At 28.9% G+C, this 25,034-nt stretch overlaps 1 protein-coding gene across 2 annotated transcripts in view; it reads left to right on the top strand.

Moving 5' to 3' along the window:
• The window catches only part of LOC123305676 (neuropeptide CCHamide-2-like), a 100,430-nt gene extending 76,821 nt beyond the window's left edge, over window positions 1–23,609 (top strand). For both annotated transcript variants that reach the window (XM_044887456.1, XM_044887457.1), the window contains 2 exons: window positions 22,232–22,509; window positions 23,482–23,609. In XM_044887456.1, coding sequence (XP_044743391.1) covers window positions 22,232–22,509; window positions 23,482–23,568 — 365 coding nt within the window. In that variant the 3' untranslated portion in view covers window positions 23,569–23,609. The remainder of the gene's footprint in view (window positions 1–22,231; window positions 22,510–23,481) is intronic.
• The last annotated feature ends 1,425 nt before the right edge of the window (window positions 23,610–25,034 follow it).

Genomic DNA, 25,034 nt, shown 5'->3' with positions numbered 1-25,034 from the left:
AATAAAGTAATAGTCTTAAGAAATAATATTTAATATTTTCGTTGCCTAGAAGAAAATTTTTTTACCCAATATGAATAATTGTTTTGGAAAAAAAATTTTGGAGTGGACAGTTCATTTATTACACAATAAAATACAGAAAGAGATATAATTAAATTATTCTATAAATAATGGAATACAATATAAGAATGGTTAATTAAAACGAAAAAAAAATTTATTAGATACTAAACCATCATGCAACTTTCATATTAAAAAGGCAATATATATCGATTCTTTACTGAGAAGATTTCTTTTAATTCTAAACAAAATTTATCAATACTGGATATATTGACGGACATTTACACGGGAAAGCTGGTTATCATATAAGGGAACTTGCCCACCAATGTGTCGTAAACTGACATTAAAGAGTTTCATCGGGGACATCATGTTCTGACAACAGAGTGAACCTAGTTCTTCGGGTTACTCTAATAAAAAATTTGTATTCTATAAGGTAAGAGATAGAATAACACTTTAAATTAGTAAGTTGGTACTCATAAAAACACTAACAATTTTTGATTGAAACTTTTTTTCGGCTTAAAAATATGTCATTATTGCTTTTAACCGAATGAAAAAACGCTTAAAGTTTATCGATAATTGTAGGTCAGTCATAGACACAGGTGGATGTCCTCTATTGCCTTTGGCAACTTTTAGCTAAAGCGTGTTTTATTTCGATTAAATTCAATAATGAAATATATTTTCAAGTCGCATTTTTTCCGAAATCTAACAATTTTCGAAAAAATGGTTTGGATAAAAAAGTTAGTTTTTTATTAAGGATCAAATTTCTAATTTAAATTTTTATATTATTTCTTAGCGCTGGCAGTATATAGTGTGTAGCCACACGACTAACTTCCCAGAGGAGGAAAACATTAAAAAAAGGTCTTGTTAGCCTTCATAGCCTTCATAGATTATTCTTCGAATATGTACTGCAGCTTATGCTGGAACAATCATTATCTCCATAGATAAATGATGTGTTTTATCCACTTTTCAGATTCTGTTTATTCAGTTTTTTTATTATCATTAAAAACGGCTTGACGAATTCTGCTAAAAACACTTTTAGTTCTTAAATACGTGATTACGCGTCGAATAAGCCCAGTCACGTGCAAATGTCATAACCGAGTTTGCTTGATAATCGAGGCGAAAGAATCCGAACGAACATACGCACATACGTACACGCACACACACAGACATCACATTGAAAAGGTTTGATTCGGATATTGCGGCTTTGAAACCGGGAAAATATGTAAAACTGGAGATTTTAAAAATCGACCCCATTTCATTAACTTCCTCTGGGAAGTTAATAAAATAATTATTTGTTGTACCACCTCTTCTAATTCATGAAAGTCAAAAACACAAAGAAAAACAATCGTCCACAATTACATTCATCTCTTAACAAAATTATGTTCGGAACTAAATAAAATACATTATTATTTTTACATTCTTTTTAGTGTCACAAATATTTTCCCATACAATAAAAAAAAACAACATCCCTATATATTATAAATGTGAAAGTAAGCATGTTTGTTTGTTACGCTTTCACGCTAAAACTAGCGAATGGTTTTTAATGAAACTGTACAGCAATATAGCTGATATATCAGAATAACACATATAAAGATGTATTTAAAAAAAAATTAAAATTAATTTGACATTTACCATTTTTTAAATTTTTACAGAAATCTTTAATTTATGGTTAAAAATGACGATTATAGATGGAGCAGATCATCATTTTGAATCATAAATTAAAGAATTATGTAAAAATTTAAAATAGTAAATGTCAAACAAATCATGGCCAACTATTCTGATATACTTAATGAATATATGACTATTTTACATTTAAAAAAATTGAAAACTGAGTATATCAACGGAGGGCGGAGGCTATACAGCGGTGGTTTTTACTTTTAAGCCCAGTGAAGCGGACGGGTATCAATCTAGTTCTGGATGTTTTTATCATACTTTTTTCTTGTTTTTTTATTTATTTGTTATTTTGTTCTGTGTATTGTTTTAACCCAATATTTTATCAAGTGTAGTTAAAACAAAAAAATAAAAATACACTTGAAAATTGGAGAAATGTTAATAAAAGCATTATTGGAAATTAAAAATAAAATTGTGTATATGTGCGATAAAAATTGTATTTTCATTTTAAAAATTGATTATATGACAAATAAATCAAATCAAATCGAATTGACTATTTTCTAACGAAACATGTTCTAAATTTGAAACGAATGAATAAAAAATATCTTTTATAATTGGAAAAAATTAATTATAATGCATACAATTTTCAGTTTTTACTCAAATTCATAGTACCGTGAAAGATGTTACAAAATGAGAGAAACTTAATTTTGGCTAAAACCTATTTTGCTAAAACCTCATTTCTTAGGTGTCAAATATCATTAGCAACGCTGTTAGTGGCGCACATGTTTCTATTTGTTAATAAACAATAAATTTTTAATTCAATGAAACGATCAATGTTAAAGTAACTTAAAAAATTTGTAATTAGGCAACTTGTATGACGTAAATGTTAAGTGTTTGTCGAATAATCGAAAAATTTTTTAAATTTATTACGTTTACGTAATTCAAGTTGCCTATTTATTAATTTTGTAAGTTAATTTTCACTTTAACCATTCCATTGAATTAATAATTTATTGTTCATTTACAAATAGTAATATTTGCGACACTAACTTATGTGTTGCTGCTGATATTTGACACCTAAGAAACACATTCCACGAGATTTTAGCAAAATCCGAGCGGTTTCTTTCATTTTCCGTTATTGTAACAGCTTTTACTGTACTAACATGCAAAACAAAAAGAATCGTCGTATAGTCACTGTGCCTAAGCGACTCAAATTGATTTTCAGTGTAAAATGGTTTCAAACCTGTGATTTTTTCGTGGATTTGTTTCAACCCGGTTACGATGGTTTTTTGAAAAAAAAAAAAAAAAACATATTGTGGCACTGTTAAGCGACAAAAATATGAACACCAAAAAAAAAAAAAAAATTTGCTAAATATAGAATTGGTATCCAATGCAAGATATTGAAGATTAATGTAATGATATGTGACATTATGCATTTAAATATCACATTGAAGGCATTTTTTGGAGTCCTAGACTGTCAAATTTTTACAAATACTGGTCTTTGATCACAATTTCCTCGGGTTCTGTGAAAAATAAGAACATTTTATAATCTTCTTTTTACCAGTGTTTGTTTCAATTCAATTGTTTGATTGAATAAGCCAGTTGATGCATTACTTGTTGAAATAATCAAAAAGCTCGTTTAGCGTATGTTTGAAAAGTACTACTTATAACAACCTCATGTCAATCTCTCCTAGCCCTTGTTAAATTTTATTTAAAATCCTTAATCAGTATTTTATACGTCTCTTTCATTTTTATCTGTATATAAATTTAACCACTTTTGTATATTCCCCAAATATGATGAGTGAAACATTTTTTTAATTATATTTTGTCCTGGGTTCCAGTATAAAAACCGTCATATACAATTTTTCGGTAATATACAAAAGACAACAACAATATTTCTAATAATGCTACTATAATTGAACTAAATTCTAGGAAAAATCAATTTTTCTTTAATGTTAATAAAATACGGACTGGCAAGATACATACTACTGGTATTGTAGGTTTAAACTAGGATAGCCTAGTGTACAAAAGAAACTAGTTGATTATACAAGGCTTGAGCTTTATAAAAAAGTATAATAAATATGGTGGAAGCGTAAATAAATAATTGTACATGCTAAGAATTGCTATACCCCATAATTTAATTTCGCTTCCACCATTCATTTGTTTTCTTTACAGGGAGATGTTTATTTACGATATATACGTTCGTAATTCGTATACGATTTCTTTTTTATTGTCACTAGTAGATGGTGGACATGACCACTTGAAAAAGTAAATTTTTTAAATTTAAGACATTTATTAAATGCAATTTTTTTGGATTTTTTTGATTTTCGTTTCAACTTATTGACATACTCAAGTCAATAATTTCTTAAAAATGACCTAAATTTAAATAATTTACCTATAATTCTTTAATATTTTTTAATCTGTCACCAATATTTTGTTTTTTTTTTCGACAATGCAGCTATAATGGTAAGAGATAGAAGAAAAAAAACATTGAAAACATTTTATTTTTAACTGATTAAACTGTGCAGAATTAGATAAAAACTTCCTAAAAAGAATTAAATATTGAATGTAAAATAATTTCTTTCTTATTTGGAATATTCTTCTTTTAAATTTCTAAACTTAATCTCTTTTATCTCACTTTGAATCAAACAACCTACTCAGAAATCTGTTTCTGAAATCCCATATCAAAACAACTTGTTTGTATATGATACCAATCTTGCTTGTCCATGTTTTCCTCCAGGTATCAATATTTTAAAAGTATTAACAAAATAAATTATATTTAAATGAAACCGTATTACTTCCTGTTTATTTAAAATCGAATTCTCTTTCATACTTTCATTAAAAATATTTTATGCTTACAGTGAGTGAGAAACCATTAATGATTTTATTCAATATAAAATTAAATGTTATTATATTTTTAGGTATAATTTTCAATTATAAAATTTTATATCAAAGGTCACCATGTCACCAGTGTATATGCTAATGCATTATTATTCCTGTTTTTATTCATATATTTTCAAGGACATTTATCATTAAATAAACAAATGGATATTGAAAGTTGCAAATGCTCATTGAAATCAAAAGAAAAATAAATCTGGACTGAGCACCACAGAAGCTTTGTAAAAATGTAAAGAGTGTAGACTCTCATTTACTCAAAATTGTGATTCTCTTTAAATTACTTGCTCCATCCGTCGTACATAGTGGCCTTTCAATCAATTTTAGCGCATCAAGATCTTTAAAATAAGTAATTTTCCGATATGTATACTTGATGTGGGAAAATATCCTCCAAAAATCTATTCCCCAATTCGCCTTTCAACCACTTTTATTATTCCTTTCAAAACGGTTACCAACATCATATGTAGAATCTAAATTCAGTTTTACGTTTCTTTCATGCTTGGCGACAGAAACTCTTTTATATAATATATTTATATATATATATATATATATATATATATATATATATATATATATATATATATATATATATATATATATATATATATAGCCCTTGTTAAATTTTACTTAATTTCCTTTATCAAGTCCAAGAATTTCGGAATTCATATTTTTACCATTCTAGTGAATGTTTGCTTCAAAACCAAGTAGTGATAATCTACTGGCTTAGTCCGATCGGCATAAAAGATATCTAAGTTGCATTTATTTTACGCCGGCCAGTACAATTTTATAATTTTATGCACAGGATGTGAACACTTTTGCGGTTCTTCTTCGCGGTTCTGCTGCCGTTCTGCTAGATGTACATCACGTAATATTTTTGAATATTTGATGTGATCCTTAGATTTACATTTAAGGTCAATTTATTTGTAATTTAGACCTACCAGCGAGTGCAAAAAATCAGGTTGATCAGATGAACAAGTCGAAGAATAAAGATACCTTGAAGAATGTAATCGGCTTTAAAATTATTTTTTGGTCATATAGCTTCTGGGATATGACCTCGGCAAGAGTATAATTATTTAGTTTGATTTTTTAGCGTGATTATTTAGTTCGGAGTTTAGTTACAATATACTTGTTATAATGAATTGATTCAGGGAATAGTCAAAAAAATATAACGTAGACACATAAGACTCGCCTAAAATTTTTGAAATGGATTCGAAAATTTGAAAAATGGATATTCAAAGAAATGGCAATAGATATTCCCGTTAAAAACATTTTTTATCCTATATAAGAGCATAAAACTGTGTCCAGCAATTTTTGCAAATTGAATTTAGATAATAAATGACATAATTTGCCTTATTATGAAATCACACATAAAAAGCTATTAAAACCAGTACTACAGGACTTGCTTTTTAGAAATTTATTTCTGTTTAGATTTTATTTAACGCAGTTGGGTTTTTTATTTTTTATTTTAGACTTTTAAGTGTCCCGACATTTACAAAAAAACGTACACACAAGATGCGAGCGAAAAATATAGCTACTCCTTGTCAGTCGGGTAAAAATAGTTTCAGATTTAAAAAGTTTTACTTCCTCAATCAAAATTTAATAACATTTTATAAACAAAGTATATATACGTATTTCAATTACGAACCTGACCGAAAGAAAACATAAAAATGTTTTTATTCAAAATAATACAATAAATTTTATATTGAAAAATATTAACACCGATGGGGTTGTGTTAAGTTTTAAAATCAAAACATTGTAGTAATCTGTTTGTATAACAAATCAAGTTGTTTTAGTATTCAACCTATAATATCCTTTTACTTTATTATTATTATAATATAATAATGAACTATTGTAATATGGTTTAAAAAAGACTTTTCCCGGAAGCTAGAGACTTTACGGAAAATAGTGAAACAATTATGAAGTGAAAACGTGATGGTTCACTACGGTTGTCATTTCGAAACATTGAAAAAGATAAGTTGTATTTGTTTGTGAATTTCTTTATTACCTTGAATTTCGACAGTTATCTATCGTTATATTCGTCTTAAAAACATAAATGTCCTTAGAGAGGGGTTTGGAAAAAAAGACAAAATGGCGGATCTTTTGCGCGAAATAGTAATACGTCAATAAAATAAAAATTAATCAAACTTATCGAGAAGATTATCGAAATATAAGAAAATATAAAGGGATGACAAAAACAGATATAAGTTATTTATTTTAATTTATTTAGAAATACTAAACTAAATTAAAAAGTTTCAATATAGTTTAATAAAAGGATTTTGTTAGTGTCGAGGCAATAAAAAGTCTAAATTAAAATAAATAATTTAATTGAAAAGAAAGAAAAAAGTCTTATAGTTTAACATGACTTTAACAGTCGGGGCCAATCAAAACCTAGACTGACTGAAATCTTCCCAAGAATGGGCCCCGACTGTTAAAGTTGCTATGTGAACTGCTGGATTTGTTTCTTTCTTTTCAGATTTGATTTAACGCTGTCAAGTTTTTGGTTTATTTAAATTATTTATTTTATTTGTTTCTATTGTATTTATTGATATAATGACACAATGTATAAAAATGGACGGCAGAAAATTTTCAACTGTCGACGATACACAAGAAGATTGAGAATTCATAAATTTGACACGCGATGTCACGGTTGAAACTCAATTTTCTTATTTTTTACAAAATTTCCCCAATGGAATTCAAAAAGGATTATAGAAATTTGGATTTTCATGGACTAACAGCCAATTTGAGTTTAATTTTTCACTTTTTAAATGTCTTCACTTTTGTAGCCGCTCTGTAAGAAAGTAGGTAATATTTCTCAAAACTTCGTACTAAAACAGACAGTTGAACTCTTAAAGTTTGTTAGTTTATTTATCTGTCTGTAAAAATAGTGATGAGATGTCCAGAAGCAATGTCAAAGGTAGCTGAAGCTAGGCCTGCCAATGCTAGATTTTCAGTCATACTAATGTGAAGGTAAACATAACGACAGATTAGCAAGGCTTGTTGCGTACAAGAACCGTGACGTGGTTTTGAATTTGCTTACATCGAACAAATCATTAATTGGCAATATCAACGAGATCGTAAAGAAAAAGTAGGGGACGATATGGCACAATCGGAATCGTGGTGTAACATAGCCTGCAAGATATAATTATAGCAACGTAAAATGTTCGATCCTATAAAACAGGCTAGGAATTTCTTATTTAAATGGTCTTGAACAAATGGCAGAATTAGATATTTTGTTCAAAGCGATGTTTTCTTGACGCCTCCAAGAAAGAGTCAATACTGATAACCCTTCAATTTTATAATCTGATCTATAAACATTTTAAATAATATTTTATTGACTGTAACACTATATTGTTTGTTGTGTAGGTGTAAAAATAAACTCTTCTGTAGGTTGATAGCATTGTTTTAAAGTAAACTACGCTATTGTTGTTAGCGTCGCGTCGTAAAGTAAATCTTATTATAAATATAAGAACAACATAATACCAAACGTACGTACCTTTTGAAGGTAGTTTATTTATACATACATACATTCATACTTACTTTGTAGTGTGGTTTTCATTCACGATTTTCCATATTTTAATAAATTAAGTAAATATATTTGATATTATAAATATTATTGAGAGTAACATAAATTGTATTTATAAAATAAAGAAAATTAACTCACTACACGTGCAGAATATTACGGGAAAATTTAACGTTTTAATTTATCTTGATGGGAAATTTAAACAAATTATGAGCCTATTGGCTTTTATTTTAGACATTGGAAAGTAATATGGATAGTATACCATGTATATGAAATATACCAAAGTATACTAAGTTTAGTCCCAAACTTGGAACGCTTAAAAATATTGATACTATGAAAAAATTATTGGTATAGGTGTTCATAAAATCACCTAATTAATCCATTTCCGGTTAGCTGTCTGTCTGTCCGTCTGTCATCACGATTACTCAAAAACGACAAGAGATATCAAGCTGAAATTTTTATAGTGTGCTGAGGACGTAAAAGGTGAGGTCGACTTCGTAAATGAGCAACAAAGGTCACTTTTGTCTTGGATCCGTAGCACCCATCTTGTAAACCGTTAGAGATAGAACAAAAGTTTAAATGTAAAAAATGTTCCTAACAACAAAATAAACTACTTTTGTTTGAAACATTTTTTCGTAAACATCACTGTTTACTGTTTACACTGTTTGTGAGAGCGCAAATTATGCGCAAATTGTATAGTATGTATTATATGGTAATATCAGTTATATATGTGTGACATGTATAGGTATATGTATAATGTGACAGAGTAACCAACACTGTCTATACATGGTATTTCAACAATTAACTCAGTCAATTGTTTGTTTTCACTTGTTTTTATTGTTTTTACTATAAATGTGTGTTCATGAAAATAAAAGTATTTTTTAGAATTTTTCGAACAAATTATTTAGTGCGACAATTGTTTTGAGTTTACAATCTTTTCTTCATTTTAGCAATATATAATTTGAAAACCATATTCCTAAATATTATAAATGTGAGTTTGTTAGTTTCTTTGCTACGATTTCACGGAAAGACTACTTAATGGATTTTAATGAAACTTTATAATAATATAGCTCATAGATCAGAATAACACATGCACATAAATTATAAAGATATAATAACAAATAAGAATTTTTTTTTTGACATTTCATTTTGCATTATTTTAACTATCTATGAACATCATTGTAAAGCATAAATTAGAGATTTCTGTAATAAGAGTGAACGAGCACCAATTTATGGTATTCATCCAACTAGAATTTTCTGATATGCTCAATGTATTATGACTCTTTTACTTTTTTCTTAAATTTTAAACTGTATATATACTTGCCAGAGATAGAGCACAATGGGAAATGTTAGAGGAGGTCTTTGCTAAAAAGCTCACTGAACTAAGAAATATCCTCTAAAAGAGGAAAAAAAAACACTTAAAAATAGATGGAAGTTCAGGATAGAGGGCTCATATTATTATTATTATTATATATACTTTTACCTTTGTAAAACAAACCCTACACCTATTTCGAGTGTTATGGAAGGAAGATAAGTGAGAGCAAAGAAGGTAAGGGCTATAACGCGGTGGTTTTTTCTATAAAACCCAACGGAGCAGGTTAGTATCATGCTAGTAAATCTATAATTTTTCCATGAAAAAGACATTGTGATAGCAAAATAATTGTCGCAAATAAATAATTTTTTACGAAAAATTCAAATTTGTTTTTATTTTACATTTAGAAATTTTTTTTCGTTGAAGTATCGACCTAATCAATTAAAAATGTTAGTTTGTATAAGAAGGAACATTAAAAATTAGTTTATGTGCTTACTTATTTATAAACTTACTATGCCAATAATTATAGGAATCAATCTATCGAAAAAAAGGAACAAATTGATTGCAACAAATAACTAAATGTGAAAGAATATGTTTAAATGTTGGTTTTAACAATGGTATGTATTGTAATATGAGAGGGTAGGTTGTTAATTGTAATCAATTTATTTGAATGTTATATAGGGTTGTTCGATAAGATGTTACCACGTAAATGTGAGTCATGTTGTAAGAAAAAAAAATATTACCACTAAGAGACGTATGTTTTAAGAACATTATATATTGGAGTTCACGAATTAAATATTGTATAGCTTCAAATTCTTCAAACTGTATTACCTTCATTTTCAGCCTACCCCCCAAGAAAAGCTTTGTTTCCACCTCTTGGGAGTCAAGGCCGCATCCAACCTGGATACGTCCTTTGAAAAATACCAGTTTGTCAAATCATTGGTGCGTAAATCCGCCAACATGCTCTCGGTAATCTCTGGAAAGCAGAGATTCTTCAGAGCTGCTTTCTGTTTATGTTTGTATTCAGCATAGTTAGTTATTATGTAGTGAGAGTCCGACCGAAGGTCGATTTTTGGCCGAAGCCGCAGCCGAAGCCGATTAATCGGCTATCGCCACAACCTTCGGCCGAAGCCGAAACCGAGCCGAAGGTTTAAAAACATGATTTTAAAACTTTAATATTAAAGTTGATCTCTAGAAGTTGATTTAGAGGTTATGATCTTGAGAAGTTGATCTAGAAGTCAATCTAAAGATGATTAAAAAATTACCTTGAAATTTATTTCAAAATAATAACATTTAGTAGAATTCGTTCAATTCCGACGTTTGCTAAGAACCTTCGGCCAAAGCTTCGGCTTCGGCCTGAATTCAGGCCGAAGCCGAATGTATGACCGAAGGTGGTTTTTTTGGCCGAAGGTGGCCGAAGCCGGACACTAACTGTGAGAGTGACTATCTATTTTTGTTTGCATTAGCCACTGTATCGATACGCATAACTGTGGTGACTGACTAATAACGTATGATAGATAATTGTTACAATATTTTTTCATGCAACATGGCAGACTTTTGAGGTGGCCAAATAGGTATGTACGCTTTCTCGACGAATCTGTCTGTCAATGCAATGCATGAGCAATTCTTACAAATCTGAGTTGTGGTTGGAGTTGCTGCCTCTAAGGTGACTTACTTAGGGTAAAACAAATTTAGTTTTGTCAAAATCAAGCCAGTACAATATGCTTGGTGCTCGAACAAACACGGAAACAAACAGGCAAACATGCTATTGTTTTATAATAATAGAGATATTAAATTGTTAAATTGCATACAACAATAAATAGAATAAATAGTGTTGATATCATAAAAAAAGCTGTTATATCAATTAATTCAATTAAACTTGAAACATCCACTTACTTCAACACAATTTTCTATCATATGTGTATTTTTATTAAGCAATTTAGTTTATATAATAACAATTTTTAACATACTTTATTGATTCAAACCACGACTGCATTTAAGAAATTTTAATAATTTTGTGAGCCGGAAAATGAACCATATATTTTGGATAGTGTGGTTAGTGGAGAGCCGTAAGATTTATACCTTGGAATCCAAGAACAGTCAATGAATCTTTATAAAAACTGTGCGACTGCATTGTTTAAAGCTTACTAAAGGGAGTTAAAAACAAAAATTTGTCCGATCTTGTCCAGGGGGTGAAAAAATTTTTGTTGAAAATGGCAACGGGAATCGATATTGGAATGAATTCTAAGCAAAAAGTGTCATTGAAACATCTCTCAGTCAATACTTTCCAAGTTATTGGGGATTGAAAATCGGAATATTTAACGTCAAATAATAGAATAATTTTTCGTTTTTTTTTTAAAAAGTATATCGTACACTTCTTAAAGTACTTCGTACTACCGTATTTTTTTTTCATTTACATAAAAATTGACGGCGTTATGATGAAAATATAGTTTATCGGACCATTTTTTTTATGTTTTATCGGTACAAAAACTAATGAATTTATCACGGGAACTAAAATTAATTCTTGCCGCTTTCAAACTAACTTTATTTAGGATCTGGCAACAGGCTCAAGAAGTTGTAATAGTTTCGGAGAAATATTTTTTGAAATTTTACTGGTATATCATGTTGAAAAGGTATTTAATATTATGCTGCAATAATTAAAACTTCTGATTGTTGGGAATGATTATATTTTGTTTAATTAATTTTATTAATATTTAAATTAAATAATTATGAATATTATTAATTTTAAATTGGTTTTCACATAACATAATGTATTAATTATATCATCATATCTGTATAATATATTTATTATAATACATTTATTAGGGTGCCGGTAAATGTGACACATTTAAGGTAATATCATTTATATGAACAATATCTAAGAATTTCAAGCTATATTACCACGAAGAGTAAGAAAAACAAGTGAAAACAAACAATTGAATTAATTATTTTTAATATATAAGAAAAGTTTCGGGCGTCATTTGTTTTTGTTTTCGAAAACTTTCGAAAGTGTTTTTTAGAATTTTTAGTGTTTTCTACAAGTTTTCATCTGTCTTTCATAGTATTGGCGAAAATAGACACGAAAGTTTTGCCTCAATTTGTGGTCTCACAGAAAAACGGATATTTACGAAATAATGATTCAAACACAAAATCTTAATTTTTTTAGAATTAGAAGGAACAGTTTTTATACTTTAACTTTTATTCTATCTCTTATGTTGCTGATTACGAACATAAACTCACTTTTTACGTTCTTAATACGGTATAAATTTCTTCACGATATCTTTTTTCGATTTTCAAATTTAGTACTGAAAGGCGGAAAAACGGAAATGGACTAATTTTATAATTTTATGAACACCTATACCATCAATATTTCTTACCGTTGCAGACTTGGGACTAAAATTAGTATACCATGATATAAATTTCATATTTTCAGGGTATACAAATTTTTTGAGCACAGTGAAAAACTCTCGTTAAGCATAAAAAGTTCTCTATAAAAGGAATGAAAGGTCTAGCTATAAAAGAAATAAACAGGAAGTGGAAAATGCACACATCTATTTTCCGGATATGTATGATAAATATGGCTTTCTGCTAAACCTATGATAAACGCTAAATCGATTGTTGCTTACAAAATACCAATTTTTGAGAAAATTTCGGAATCAAAATTGTATAAAATTTTTGGAACTGAACAGAAAATGACTAGTTAAATTAATTTAGCTTATACCAAATAAAAATATCGCCGATAACACCTCGGCGGCAAGCACTTTGAATATCATTTTCTTGTTATCTTTTTTCAATAGTTATGCAACAGTGCCAGGTTGACTTACGCTTAAGTTATTTTTGTTTTGTTTAGCAGTGTTATTTAGATTTTATTTATAATTTCAATTATAAATAATAAACTACTAGAATACTAAAAATATACAATATATGCTAATTATTATTATAAAATTTATCGATGATAATTTAATCAATTATTATTTATAGAGATTATTTTAATAAAATTTTAAATTGAATTTAATGCTAGATTTATCAACCTATTTACATTACGGTGTCAATAGTGTACTATCTTTATTAAGGTAGTTGGTGTTTTTTCAGTACGACAGCTTAGATTAGATGTTATCATGCTCATTTGAAAACGCAGCACCTTCGAAAAAAGTCGTAGGAAGACAGTTTGGTAGACTCACCAAAAGGAAGACATCCACGAAGTTTCAAGTATATATTAATCATTGAATAGTGCACCCTTTCTGTCTCATGATCTAAAATAAGCCCCGGTGAAAACAAGCTACAAATGAATATTTATCTTTCATACAAGAGGTTATTTTAATGACTTCACTAAATGAAACTAATAGATATTTATTCCCTCAATTAAAAATATCGCTTATAATATAAAAATAACAAATTCACCTACGTAATGACGACGTGGTCATAGAATTATCCCACTTATTTAAACATACACATATAAAAATAGATATTTATTATAATAATATTCAGGAAGTAGACCAGTCCGTATTGAATATGATCCTTAAATATCAGAGCAATAGCATTCTGGTTAAGTAAATTATACAGTGCGAATTGTAGGTTTCACCAATTCATCCGTAGCCACCCCTACTTTGATATTTTTATAGCACCCTCTACTTTATTATATATAATTTGAAAGGGTACCTGCCGAGTAGTCTTCAGAACTAATCGATCGATTTCATTATTTTTGTCGTGGTTGAAGAGAAAATTGTGCCCTTTCAAAAAAGGTAACGCAAGAAAAGAAGTGCCAAGTTAAATTTCAAAAATAGACTACACAGAAGATGAAAGGTTAGATTTTCATCTTTTGTGTAGTCTATCTTAAGAACTATTCGATCTATTTCATTGTATGCCTTTTTAAATGAGATATAACAAAGTAGGGGGTGCCATTTGAAATTTCAAAGTTGAGGTGACTAGGTTAAACCTTAATTTCTTTAGGTACCTTTTTGGAAGTTCCCCCTCGATATCTAAATCGATGAGTTTTCACTCAAAACAATAATCACATCAGGGCAAGAGTTATTAAGGATGGATACTTTTGAAATGTACACACTGTATATTGTTTCCTATTTTTATAAAGTTATATACTTTTTACGAACTAAAACAATAAAATTTCTTTCCCAGCATTGTATTTATACTCAAGAGTAGCGAAGTGAATGGGTTTAAAGTTAAAAAGTTTGAAAGAGGTGACAAAATGTCAATTTAAAAAAAAATTTAATCATTATAATTTTTTCGAATGTTTATTGTGAAAATATAAAAATATTTTATTTCGATTTTCGAGGGGAATATAATAATAATATTAATTTGAAAGTTAATTATATAGGAATGACAAGAGGGTATTTAGATTAAAAATATGGCCCTTGTATTTGTGTACTTATTTTTATATAAAAATTTTTCTAGCTTCATGATCAAAGTTGATAAACGGGTATAATATTACATTTCATACTTTTATACACAAAGCTAAATATATATAAAATATATAGGATGTTTTATAAAATGACAAAATGTGTTACGTAGTGTGCTGTGTCCATCAAGTTATTGTCAGTTTGAAACAATAGATGCATTGTCTGTTATATGTACTATGAAGTATAATTTATATCGGGTAACCCGAAAAACCCGAAGACGTACGATGTACGTTAGTTGAGTAGCTTTGCAGTCATTCTGTATCAGTGAGTAACAACTGTGTCCCTTAGGTTATTGTCAGTTGCAAATAATAGATTCTTTGTCGACAACTTTTATATGACCTTTTATGATAATTTTTGTGTAAAGAATGCAAAAATAATAATTTACTTATCAAATTTTTGTATTAATACTTAAAAAACTCTTATCGCGAAGCGTTCGGCTTTAATCAGTATTGATTTGTCGATATATTTGTGAAACAACCTGTAAGTATTAACTATAATTTTATATATGTATTTTATCGAACGGGTGTAGTGTAATCTATATACTACCACTTACTTTAAAAAATATTATCTGTAGTCTCAAGTGTAGTTACATCACTGCCAGAAGTTCGAGTTATACAAGTAGAAAATCTAAGTACCTTACTTTCTTCATAACATTTAACAATTTAAAATACCATATGATTCATTTTCCATCTACGATTTTAAAATTTATGGTATAACAGCTTATCAACGTCACGAAAAACTTGACTTTAAGAGGACTGAAATTTGATTACATATTTTCTTATTAAGATTAGATAGGGCTAAAGTGTGCTTGGCAGTTGAAAGCCGTTACGTTTTCCATGGCTCAATAACGACAAAAACATCGAAAATAAACTATTTTATTAGCAAAATAAATATCTAGTTTAGCTCCTCGTGTGAGCCTCTGTTTAGGAATATTTCAGTATAGCATAAATTGTTCGACTTTATTTCAAATTTAGTGAAAAGTTGAATATAATTAAAGCCCATGAAAACAGCTAAGATTGTTTACTTTATCTATAGTTAAAACTATACGCTAATTTTTAATACGTATCGTGTTGATTTAAATTAAATTTAGTATTCTGTTCTTCATCTTAAAATACTAATTAAATACTACAAATAAAAGTTGTTTAAGTTAAAATGAATCATCTTATATTTGAAGAAAAAAAATGAAGATTACGGAAACTGAGATATATTGAACATAATATTTCTGAAAAATGTGTATTTGATATGTATACCTTTCAAATAGCGTTATATTGCTCAATTGAACAAGCAAAAGCGCATATGTTAAGTTGATTTCTGAACTGCAGTCAAGCTTTGACTTTGTAATATTTTCATTTGCATGTCAATGATTTGTTAATATTAAAAACAATGAATATTTTCAACAAGATCGAAAGTTCAATACAAAAGAGAATGTTTTTTTCGAACAAAAAAATATTTTTACAGTTTTGTAGTTGTTAAATACACTCAAAGTCGGATCTAACAACAATTATGGTTCTTATAAGCGATATTACAAATTTAAATAAAATACTAAAAATCCTGTTTTTATCCTGATAAATTTTTGTTAGAATCAAAAACCAAATAACATTTTTTTTTTTGAAGATGTATCTATCATATTTTTTTTTAAATGTGGCATGTTTCAAAAAAAATAAATAAATAAATAATTTACAATAACTCAGTCAATTATACATTTTCAATTGTTATACCATGTATATATGAAATATCCATAGTATAGTAAGTTTAGCCCCAAGTTTGTAACACTTAAAAATAATGATGCTAGGCAAAAAATTTTGTCATGGGTGTTCATAAAATCACCTAATTAGTCCATTTCCGGTTGTCCGCCCGTCCGTCCGTCGGTCCGTCCGTCCGTCCGTGGACACGATAACTCAAAAACGAAAAAAGATATCGAGCTGAAATTTTTACAGCGTACTCAGGACGTAAAAAGTGAGGTTCGTAAATGAGCATCATAGGTCAATTGGATCTTGGGTCCGTGGGACCCATCTTGTAAACCGTTAGAGATAGAACAAAAGTTTAAATGTAATGTTCCTTATCAAAAATTAAACAACTTTTGTTTGAAACATTTTTTCGTAAACATCACTGTTTACCCGTGAGGGCGCCAATTAGGCGGAAATTTTATAACATGTACTATACTTGATTATCAGTTATGTATGTGTCACATGTTTGTATGTGTAATGTGACAAAGAAATCAACACTGACTATGCATGGTATTTAAACAATTAACTCAGTCAATTGTTTGTTTTCACTTGTTTATATGTAAATTTAATATTTGTTTTAATTTCTGTATTTGTTATGTGGTAAAAGGTGATCAAATTATTGTAATTTAATTTTTAATTTGAATTCTTATAATCTCAATATCTCACTCAAAAGATAGTACTATTTTAGTATTGGGATTTTTTAATAAAATGAGACACGCAAACACAGAAACAGTGAGTCATAAAGAGAGAGTTTGAACTTAATACCACAGTCGTATTCACGATTGTGCTTGATACTTTTATTTTGTAAAAATTTAAAGAAGAAGCAACTTAAATTCAGTGTTTTAAAAACATTTATTTTCAGCCGAGGTGAAGCTAGTCAACATTCTACCTCAGCCGACGTCGAGGCGAGGCGAGGGTAATGTACATTCTACCTCGGCCGAGGTTGAAGCAAGGTGAGGTGTTACCAAAACTTCACCTCGCCCGTACCTCGTGAAACACTAACCAATTTTGATTGATAAACGTATCGGATAAACCATATGTCTAATCTGGTTATCAGATGGGTAAAGATCGACCTTGTACCGTTTCTTGTACTATATCAACTCGATGTGTTTTATTGTATAAAGATGTAGTTGGATCATACATTTGAAAATGAAAAGCTTTGCCACTACATTGCACTCATTTACGTCAATTTTAAATAAAAATATCATGGTCCAAAGTTTTGAATTAGAAAAAATCATAATTATATCTTATACCGTTTTGTTTTTATATCAATTTAAAAATATACATCTCCAATTTAATCATTCACTATATGGGTGCGTAAGTATGTTTGTTTGCTTGACATATATGACGGTTTGTTTATTTACATTTATGTATTATTTGTTTACATCTCAACATTTTCATTAATATAAATAATAATAATGTTAAATATTCACCAAACAGTTACAAAAAGGTACGAATCCTGTCTGTTAACTGTATGTAGTACATATACAGTAGCAAGTATACTTGACAATTTTTACATGTAAGCTTGATAAATATGATAAAATGTTCGTAAGGCTGGTGAACCACTGGGCAACAATTATAAGATTCCACATTTGTTATTAAATCCCAAGTTTAGTCCCAAGTTTGTGACGCTTAGAAATATTGATGCTACGGAAAAAATTTTGGTATAGGTGTTCATAGAATCACCTAATTAGTCCATTTCCGGTTGTCTGTCCGTCTGTCTGCCAACACGATAACTCAAAAACGAAAAGAGATATCAAGATGAAATTTTTATAGCGTAGTCAGGACGTAAAAATTGAGGTCGAGTTCGTAAATGAGCAACATGTGTCAATTGGGTTTTGGGTCCGTAGGACCCATCTTGTAAACCGTTAGAGATAGAACAAAAGTTTAAACATAAAAAATGTTCCTTATAAAAAATAAAACAACTTTTGTTTGATACATTTTTTCGTAAACATAACTGTTTACCCGTGGTGCAAATAAGGCGTAAATAAATTAAATATATAGGAATATCAGTAATGTATGTGGGACATATCTATGCATGGTATTTCAACAATTAACTCAGTCAATTGTTTGTTTCCACTTGTTTTTATTATTGCACCAGTATTATGTAAATCAGGAATCATACACACCTATCTGTTCGTGGACCCACTTATTTGATATACCGACAGAATTGCTATTCACGTGTTAAGATTTAAATATTATGAGATTTGTAATTGATAGTGAGTTGTTAATAGTCTCCTTAGTTCTAAAATAGTTTGAATAGTTTGAATTTCTTTTTTGACTTAAGGTGAAGAATTCTCACAGGACGTGTAGAAAAGTGTTGGTTTCACAAAATCTTTACTGGTATTGGATTAAGAGCCAGGCCAAAAAAAATTCGTTGAATTTACTAAACTGAGGATTGGTTATAGTAGTTGTACACACACACACACATACTGCGATGAGACAAGCGAACGATAGAACATTGGTCAAATATATGCTATCGAATCCGTTAAGTTTTACGTGATACTAAAATGTATTTACTAAAGCTGAAAATTGTTATACAGATTGTATATTGCATATAAATAACAGTTATGATTGTCAGTCAGTTAGGTTTTAGAACAGGGCTGGTCAGTTAGCCTTTATTTATGAACAATAAATACATCATATTTATTTATGATTTCCGTGGTATTTAAATGAATTTATTAAAGCTGAAAATTGTCATATACAATAAAAAAAAAATTCTTTGACAAATAAACCTCAAGTCTTGTGGTAATTTAGCTAGCTTCTTTTTTCATAGAAAACATTTACATAGAAAAGTGCCCAAAATAGTACTTATATAGCATGAATATGACCTAGGGATTTTTGTTATAATTCTTATTTTGTACCTTTCAGATTGTCCTGCTCTGGCCCTTTCGTTGACGATGTCTTTGTGTGTGTCTATTCACTTTGCCTGTGGACAAATTTTTATTAAAATATTTAAATCGAAGGAAAAAATATTTTATTGAAAGTAATCATGCGGGGTGTTTAATCAAATCTGTCACATTTTTAAAATATTACCTTTATTCCATTCGAACTTTTACGATAAATGATATAATATTCTTTTAAAGGCTGCCAAGTTTATCTACGATGATAAGATACTGGTGTCATCGAATCCTTTACGCAACATTTATGTAACCTGTTTATATTCAACTTGAAAAAGATTAAACATTTTTTTTTATGTAATCATGTACCTATGTAAGGGATGCATCAATCACTTCATTTGTGTATTGATGAAAATGACACTCAGATTTAAGAAAAAATATTTCAAATATCATTATTTTTCAAAGAGACGGTGAATTAAAATTATTCGAGTAGGTTTTTCGAGGGATTCTAACAGCTAATGTGAGTGGCGTACAAAAAGAGTCCCCAACGCATTCTTTATACTACGCACTTGTCTATAAATAATTATTTCCTCGTCAAGATTTTAAAATATTCATTATGGCAGAAGCTTGTTATAACTATTTCAAGTACATATTTAAATATGTTTACATTTAAAATCTTAAATCTATTAAAAGTTCAAATAATTAAATTATTTACAAATATTATTTTATTTATATTTACATACGTTGAAATATTTGAATTATGTCATGTTTGCGTAATCATTAAATTTATTTTCTTATCATTAAAAAAGCAAAACTTCTACGTAAAATGTGTGAAGAATTTTTTAATATGGAGAAGTTTCCAGAAGGCTAATCTTATTCTCTGGAGTTCGAACAAAGTTCTTTTAACACCCCTTTCTAGCGATTTTAGTAAAAAGACAGATTAATAACTAAGCCTCATTCTTACTAGTGCAATCTACTAATAGGATAAAGATTATACATAGCGGATAGATGGGTTGATGGGTACCTACTGTGGATTGGTGAGTGAATCGTTCCTGTTGATTGTTTCATTACCTATTAATTTTTACGAAATCTAACATTGAACAAGAGAAAACAAACGATTGAGGCTGAGTTAATTGTTGAAATAACATGCATAGACAGTGTTGATGACCCAATCATTTGATTTTTTACGTCATGTAAATAAAGAAAGATATCCACTCTTAGATACCCACACACATGTAACTGATATTCCTATATAATCTATATATATAAAAAGAGAGTGTTTGTTTGTATGTCCCCGATTTTCCCTAAAACTAACCATTGACCTTCGGTAGGGGATTATGTCATTGGGTAGCCCTTAGGCTCCCATTGTGAATAAGGGAGTTTGGTGGGGGTGCATTGTGAATAAGGGAGTTTGGTGGGGGTGGAATTAAAAATGATCTAGGAATTCATAGAAAATAGATTAAAAATAGTTCTAATAATTTTCAATAGATGGCGCCACTGTCAATAGTACAATTTTCACTAGATGGCGCTACTGGCGCAAATGTCTTTCGATTTTTCTCGAAAATTCTGGAATGTTCCATGGATTTCTATCGAATTTTCTAGAATTTTCTCGAACATTCTGGAATGTTCTATGGATTTCTATAGAATTTTCTAGAACTTTCTCGAATATTCTCGAATGTTATATGGATTTTTATTGAATTTTATCAAACTTTCTCGAACAATCTGGAATGTTCCATGGGTTTCTGTCGAATTTTATAGAATTTTCTCGAACATTCTGGAATGTTCTATGGATTTCTATCGAATTTTCTAGAATTTTCTCGAACATTCTGGAATGTTCTATGGATTTCTATCGAATTTTCTAGAACTTTCTCGAATATTCTGGAATGTTCCATGGGTTTCTATCGATCTTTCCCTTAATTTTCCGTACACACAGAGAGTGTAGACATAATATTGGGATCGGCCAAAAAAATCTTACTGTTCCGAACACACAGAGAGAATTAAAAAAAAAGTCTTTCATTTAACAATTTTGATATTTAAATGTGCAAAAACAACCCAGCGAAGCGGGTTTAACAGCTAGTACATACTAAAAATTTTGCACCTAATTTGCGCCCTCACGGATAAACAATCATGTTTACGAAAAAATGTTTGCTCATTTACGAACTCAACTTTACTTTTTACGTCCTTAGCACGCTATAAAAATTTCACCTTGATACCTTTTTTCGTTTTGGAGTTATCGTGTTGACAGACAGACAGATGGACAGACAGACGGACAGACAACCAAGAACGGGCTAATTAGGGAGATTTTCTGTAACTCTGTACCAAAATTTTGTTGGTAGCATCAATATTTTTAAGCGTTAAAAACTTGGGACTAAACTTAATATACCTTGATATATTTCATATACATGGTATAATGAGTAAACTGCGTGATAAATTGGTAATTTAGACACAAAATTTGATAGTTTTATTGCAGTTAAATAATAAAAACGGAGATTATGAGGTCCGTTTGATGTACAATTTTAAGAACTGTTAGGATACAATTTAGAAGATATGTGAGTACTATTTATTTAACCGATACTAAAATCATACTTTTTGATGCTTTTTATATAAAGTGAAAATAGTATTAGATAAAAAATTTTTTTCGTATAGCATTTGATACAAAAAATTTTAAAATTACTTTCAGGTAAAAAAGTTTCATTCTTAGTGCGATAAAACAGACAAATATATAGAAAGATAGGTAATAGCTTCAAACTTATTTCACACCGATATTTCTCACCGAGAATTTAAAAAGGAATCCTTTCCTGTCCAAGTGACCTTCAAAAGAATTGTCTAACAATATTATTAATAATTTCTTTTTCTTACAGGAGGGTGTTCAGCATTCGGCCATGCGTGTTATGGTGGCCATGGAAAGAAACGAACCGATGTAAATTTCCCAATACAAACATCAGCGGAAGAGGACACATTTATTAATGGAAGCGGAGAAGAAATGGAACCTGTTATGTTATCGCCATCGGCTACTAATCGTATTCTACCATCAAACGATGATAATAATGAGTATATGCCACCATTAAATGGATATACACCAATTGTTTATCAAAAATATTTGCGCCAAATTAATTTATCACCGTTCTTAAGAAAATGGGTAAATATATAAATATTCTATTACACATTAATTCCTACGGAAAAACTATGATTTCCTGAAAGAGGACGTTGTACAGAGGAGATATAAAAGTGTGCAATTTTAAGAAATGATAAAACAAAAACTCATCTATACTTTTCCAAATTTTTTGTAACTAAGTACAAAAAAGTAATTAGTCCCATCCACTATTTCATAAAATTCCAAAACAAATTTTTTTATCTCCAGTTCCGATAAAACTCAGTATGTAAGGTAAAAAGAACAAAAATCAGGTGCATTTGACGACTAGTCGAATAGTTTTTGAGATACGAACTAAAATCGATCCAAATATTGCAATTGCATCCAATCATTAAACAAACTAAATTTTTATACGTTTTGGATCATATTTACCCCATCCACCGAGTTTCATCAAATTCCAACACACAAATTTTTTTTGCATTTTTCTCGATTTTTTCGAAGGGGTACCCCTTAAAAACTATATTCAATATCGATAAAACTCAGTATATAAGTCATTCATTGCTTCAAATATTATATCATACGTTGATCTAAATTTATCTAAAAAAATTCATACATACAGTTCTCACACAGAATTCGTGTCGCCTTTTGAGTCTCTTAGGGGATTAAATTTCCAAAATCCCTTCTTGGTGCTCACTTACGTTACTTAAAGCACGTGTGTACAAAATTTCAGTGTTCTAGACCCAGCGGTTTAGGCCGTGCATTGATCGATCAGTCAGCTTCGATTTATATCATATGCATGTTTAAAAAAGGAAACCATTGAATAGACCCTGTGGAGTCATAGACTACCAAAATCATAAATAGACTGTATTAATTTGTTAAAAATTTCTTAAATACTTAAATATCTTTGAAATCAGGGGGATATAAATAAAATAACAGTGGGAAAAAACAGAGAAACACTTTGTTTTCTGTAGTTAATTAAGGGATTTTACAATTAAACTACAATTTCCTTTCTTTTTTCAGTTACAATCATACAGACGCTCCCAACAAGAACAACATCTTTTGGACGATCAACAACAGCAACAGCAATTACAATTAGAAAATCTTTAAACAAAATTATAACTAAACGGCCTAATTAAAATAAATATCTATCTACAACAACATTAAAATTATTATTTACAAAAAAAATTTAAGTATTTTTATTAAAATTATTAACTTATTTTTTATTAAAAAGAAATAAAATGTATTTATTAAAATTAAAAAAAAAAAAAAAATTTGCAAAAAAAATTCACTATTACAGGTTTGGAAATTTTGCCATAAAATGAATTGTATTCTGTACACTACAAAGTTTTTCTACATTACAATATATTTCTATTTTTTTTGATTTAAACTTTAATTGAATTCCATAATAATTTTACTCTGACTGTTCTTAAAAATTTCTACTTTTAAATAACTATTCACAGAAAATAGAAAAAGTATAAAAATTGAAATAGTAAATACTTTAACGTAGAATTATTTAAAACTAGAGTGATACCCACCCGCTTCGCTGGGTTTAAAAGTAAAGATTGATAAAGGTCCCCGTGTTATAGCCTCACCCTCTCTTGGTCTGATTTATCCCCTTTCAATAACACTCGAAATAATGGTAAGAATTGTTTTACACAGATAAAATAAATGTACGGTTTTCTATTTTTTCAATTGTAAAATAGTCATAATTCATTAAGTATATCAGAAAAGATGGCCATGAAATATTTTATATTGACTATTTTAACAGAAATCTGTAATTTATTTATGTTAAATTAAATTAATTAAATTTTTTTTAATGAATATTTATAAATTATAGCTCATGTGTTATTAGAATGTAAGACCTATATTATTATTAAGTTTCATTCAAATCTATTCATTAGTTTTTGCGTGAAAGCGTAACAAACAAACAAACAAACACCCTTACTTTCACATTTATAATATATAGGGATTAGATTTATTTAACTAGGAAAGTGCAGCAGAAATATTTTGGCGTAGAAAAATAAAAGGTAGAATTCTTTATCTACTGACTTGTTTATGATAACACCACAATAAAATAAATAAGGATTTTAAAAATCGATGTAGAATTGTAGACTAAATAATTTATAAAAGGATTATTTTATTTTCATTTCTACTTATTTGAATACCTTTCTTTACTGAAGAAACAAATTAATTGCATTGTGTTTATCAGGTAATTTCATTAGAAAAAAAAACAGAAGAAAAAATTTCCAAACGTGTAAAAGAAAAATCATTATGAAAATTTTCTCTACATTTAACAAGATAAAAAAAAAATGGAAAAAAAAAACAAACCTCCCCTTATTATATACTTCTAAATGATTAAGCAAATGCTTTTCATAATAATTATCTCTCTCTATTTAATAATAGAAAATAACATTGATTGATCATCATGGATATATTAATTGTGACGTCAATCGAAAAATTTCAATAAAACAACATAACCCGTTCTATATAATACACTAAATACAACATGGATAATACATGTCTCTACAGGGTGGACATACAATTTAGAAACATACGAATATTTTAATAACTGA

Source organism: Chrysoperla carnea, chromosome 1 (assembly GCF_905475395.1).
Source record: "Chrysoperla carnea chromosome 1, inChrCarn1.1, whole genome shotgun sequence".
Lineage (NCBI taxonomy): Eukaryota > Metazoa > Arthropoda > Insecta > Neuroptera > Chrysopidae > Chrysoperla > Chrysoperla carnea.
The sequence above is the reverse complement of the archived record's forward strand: the minus strand, read 5'-3'. Positions and strand labels throughout refer to the sequence as shown.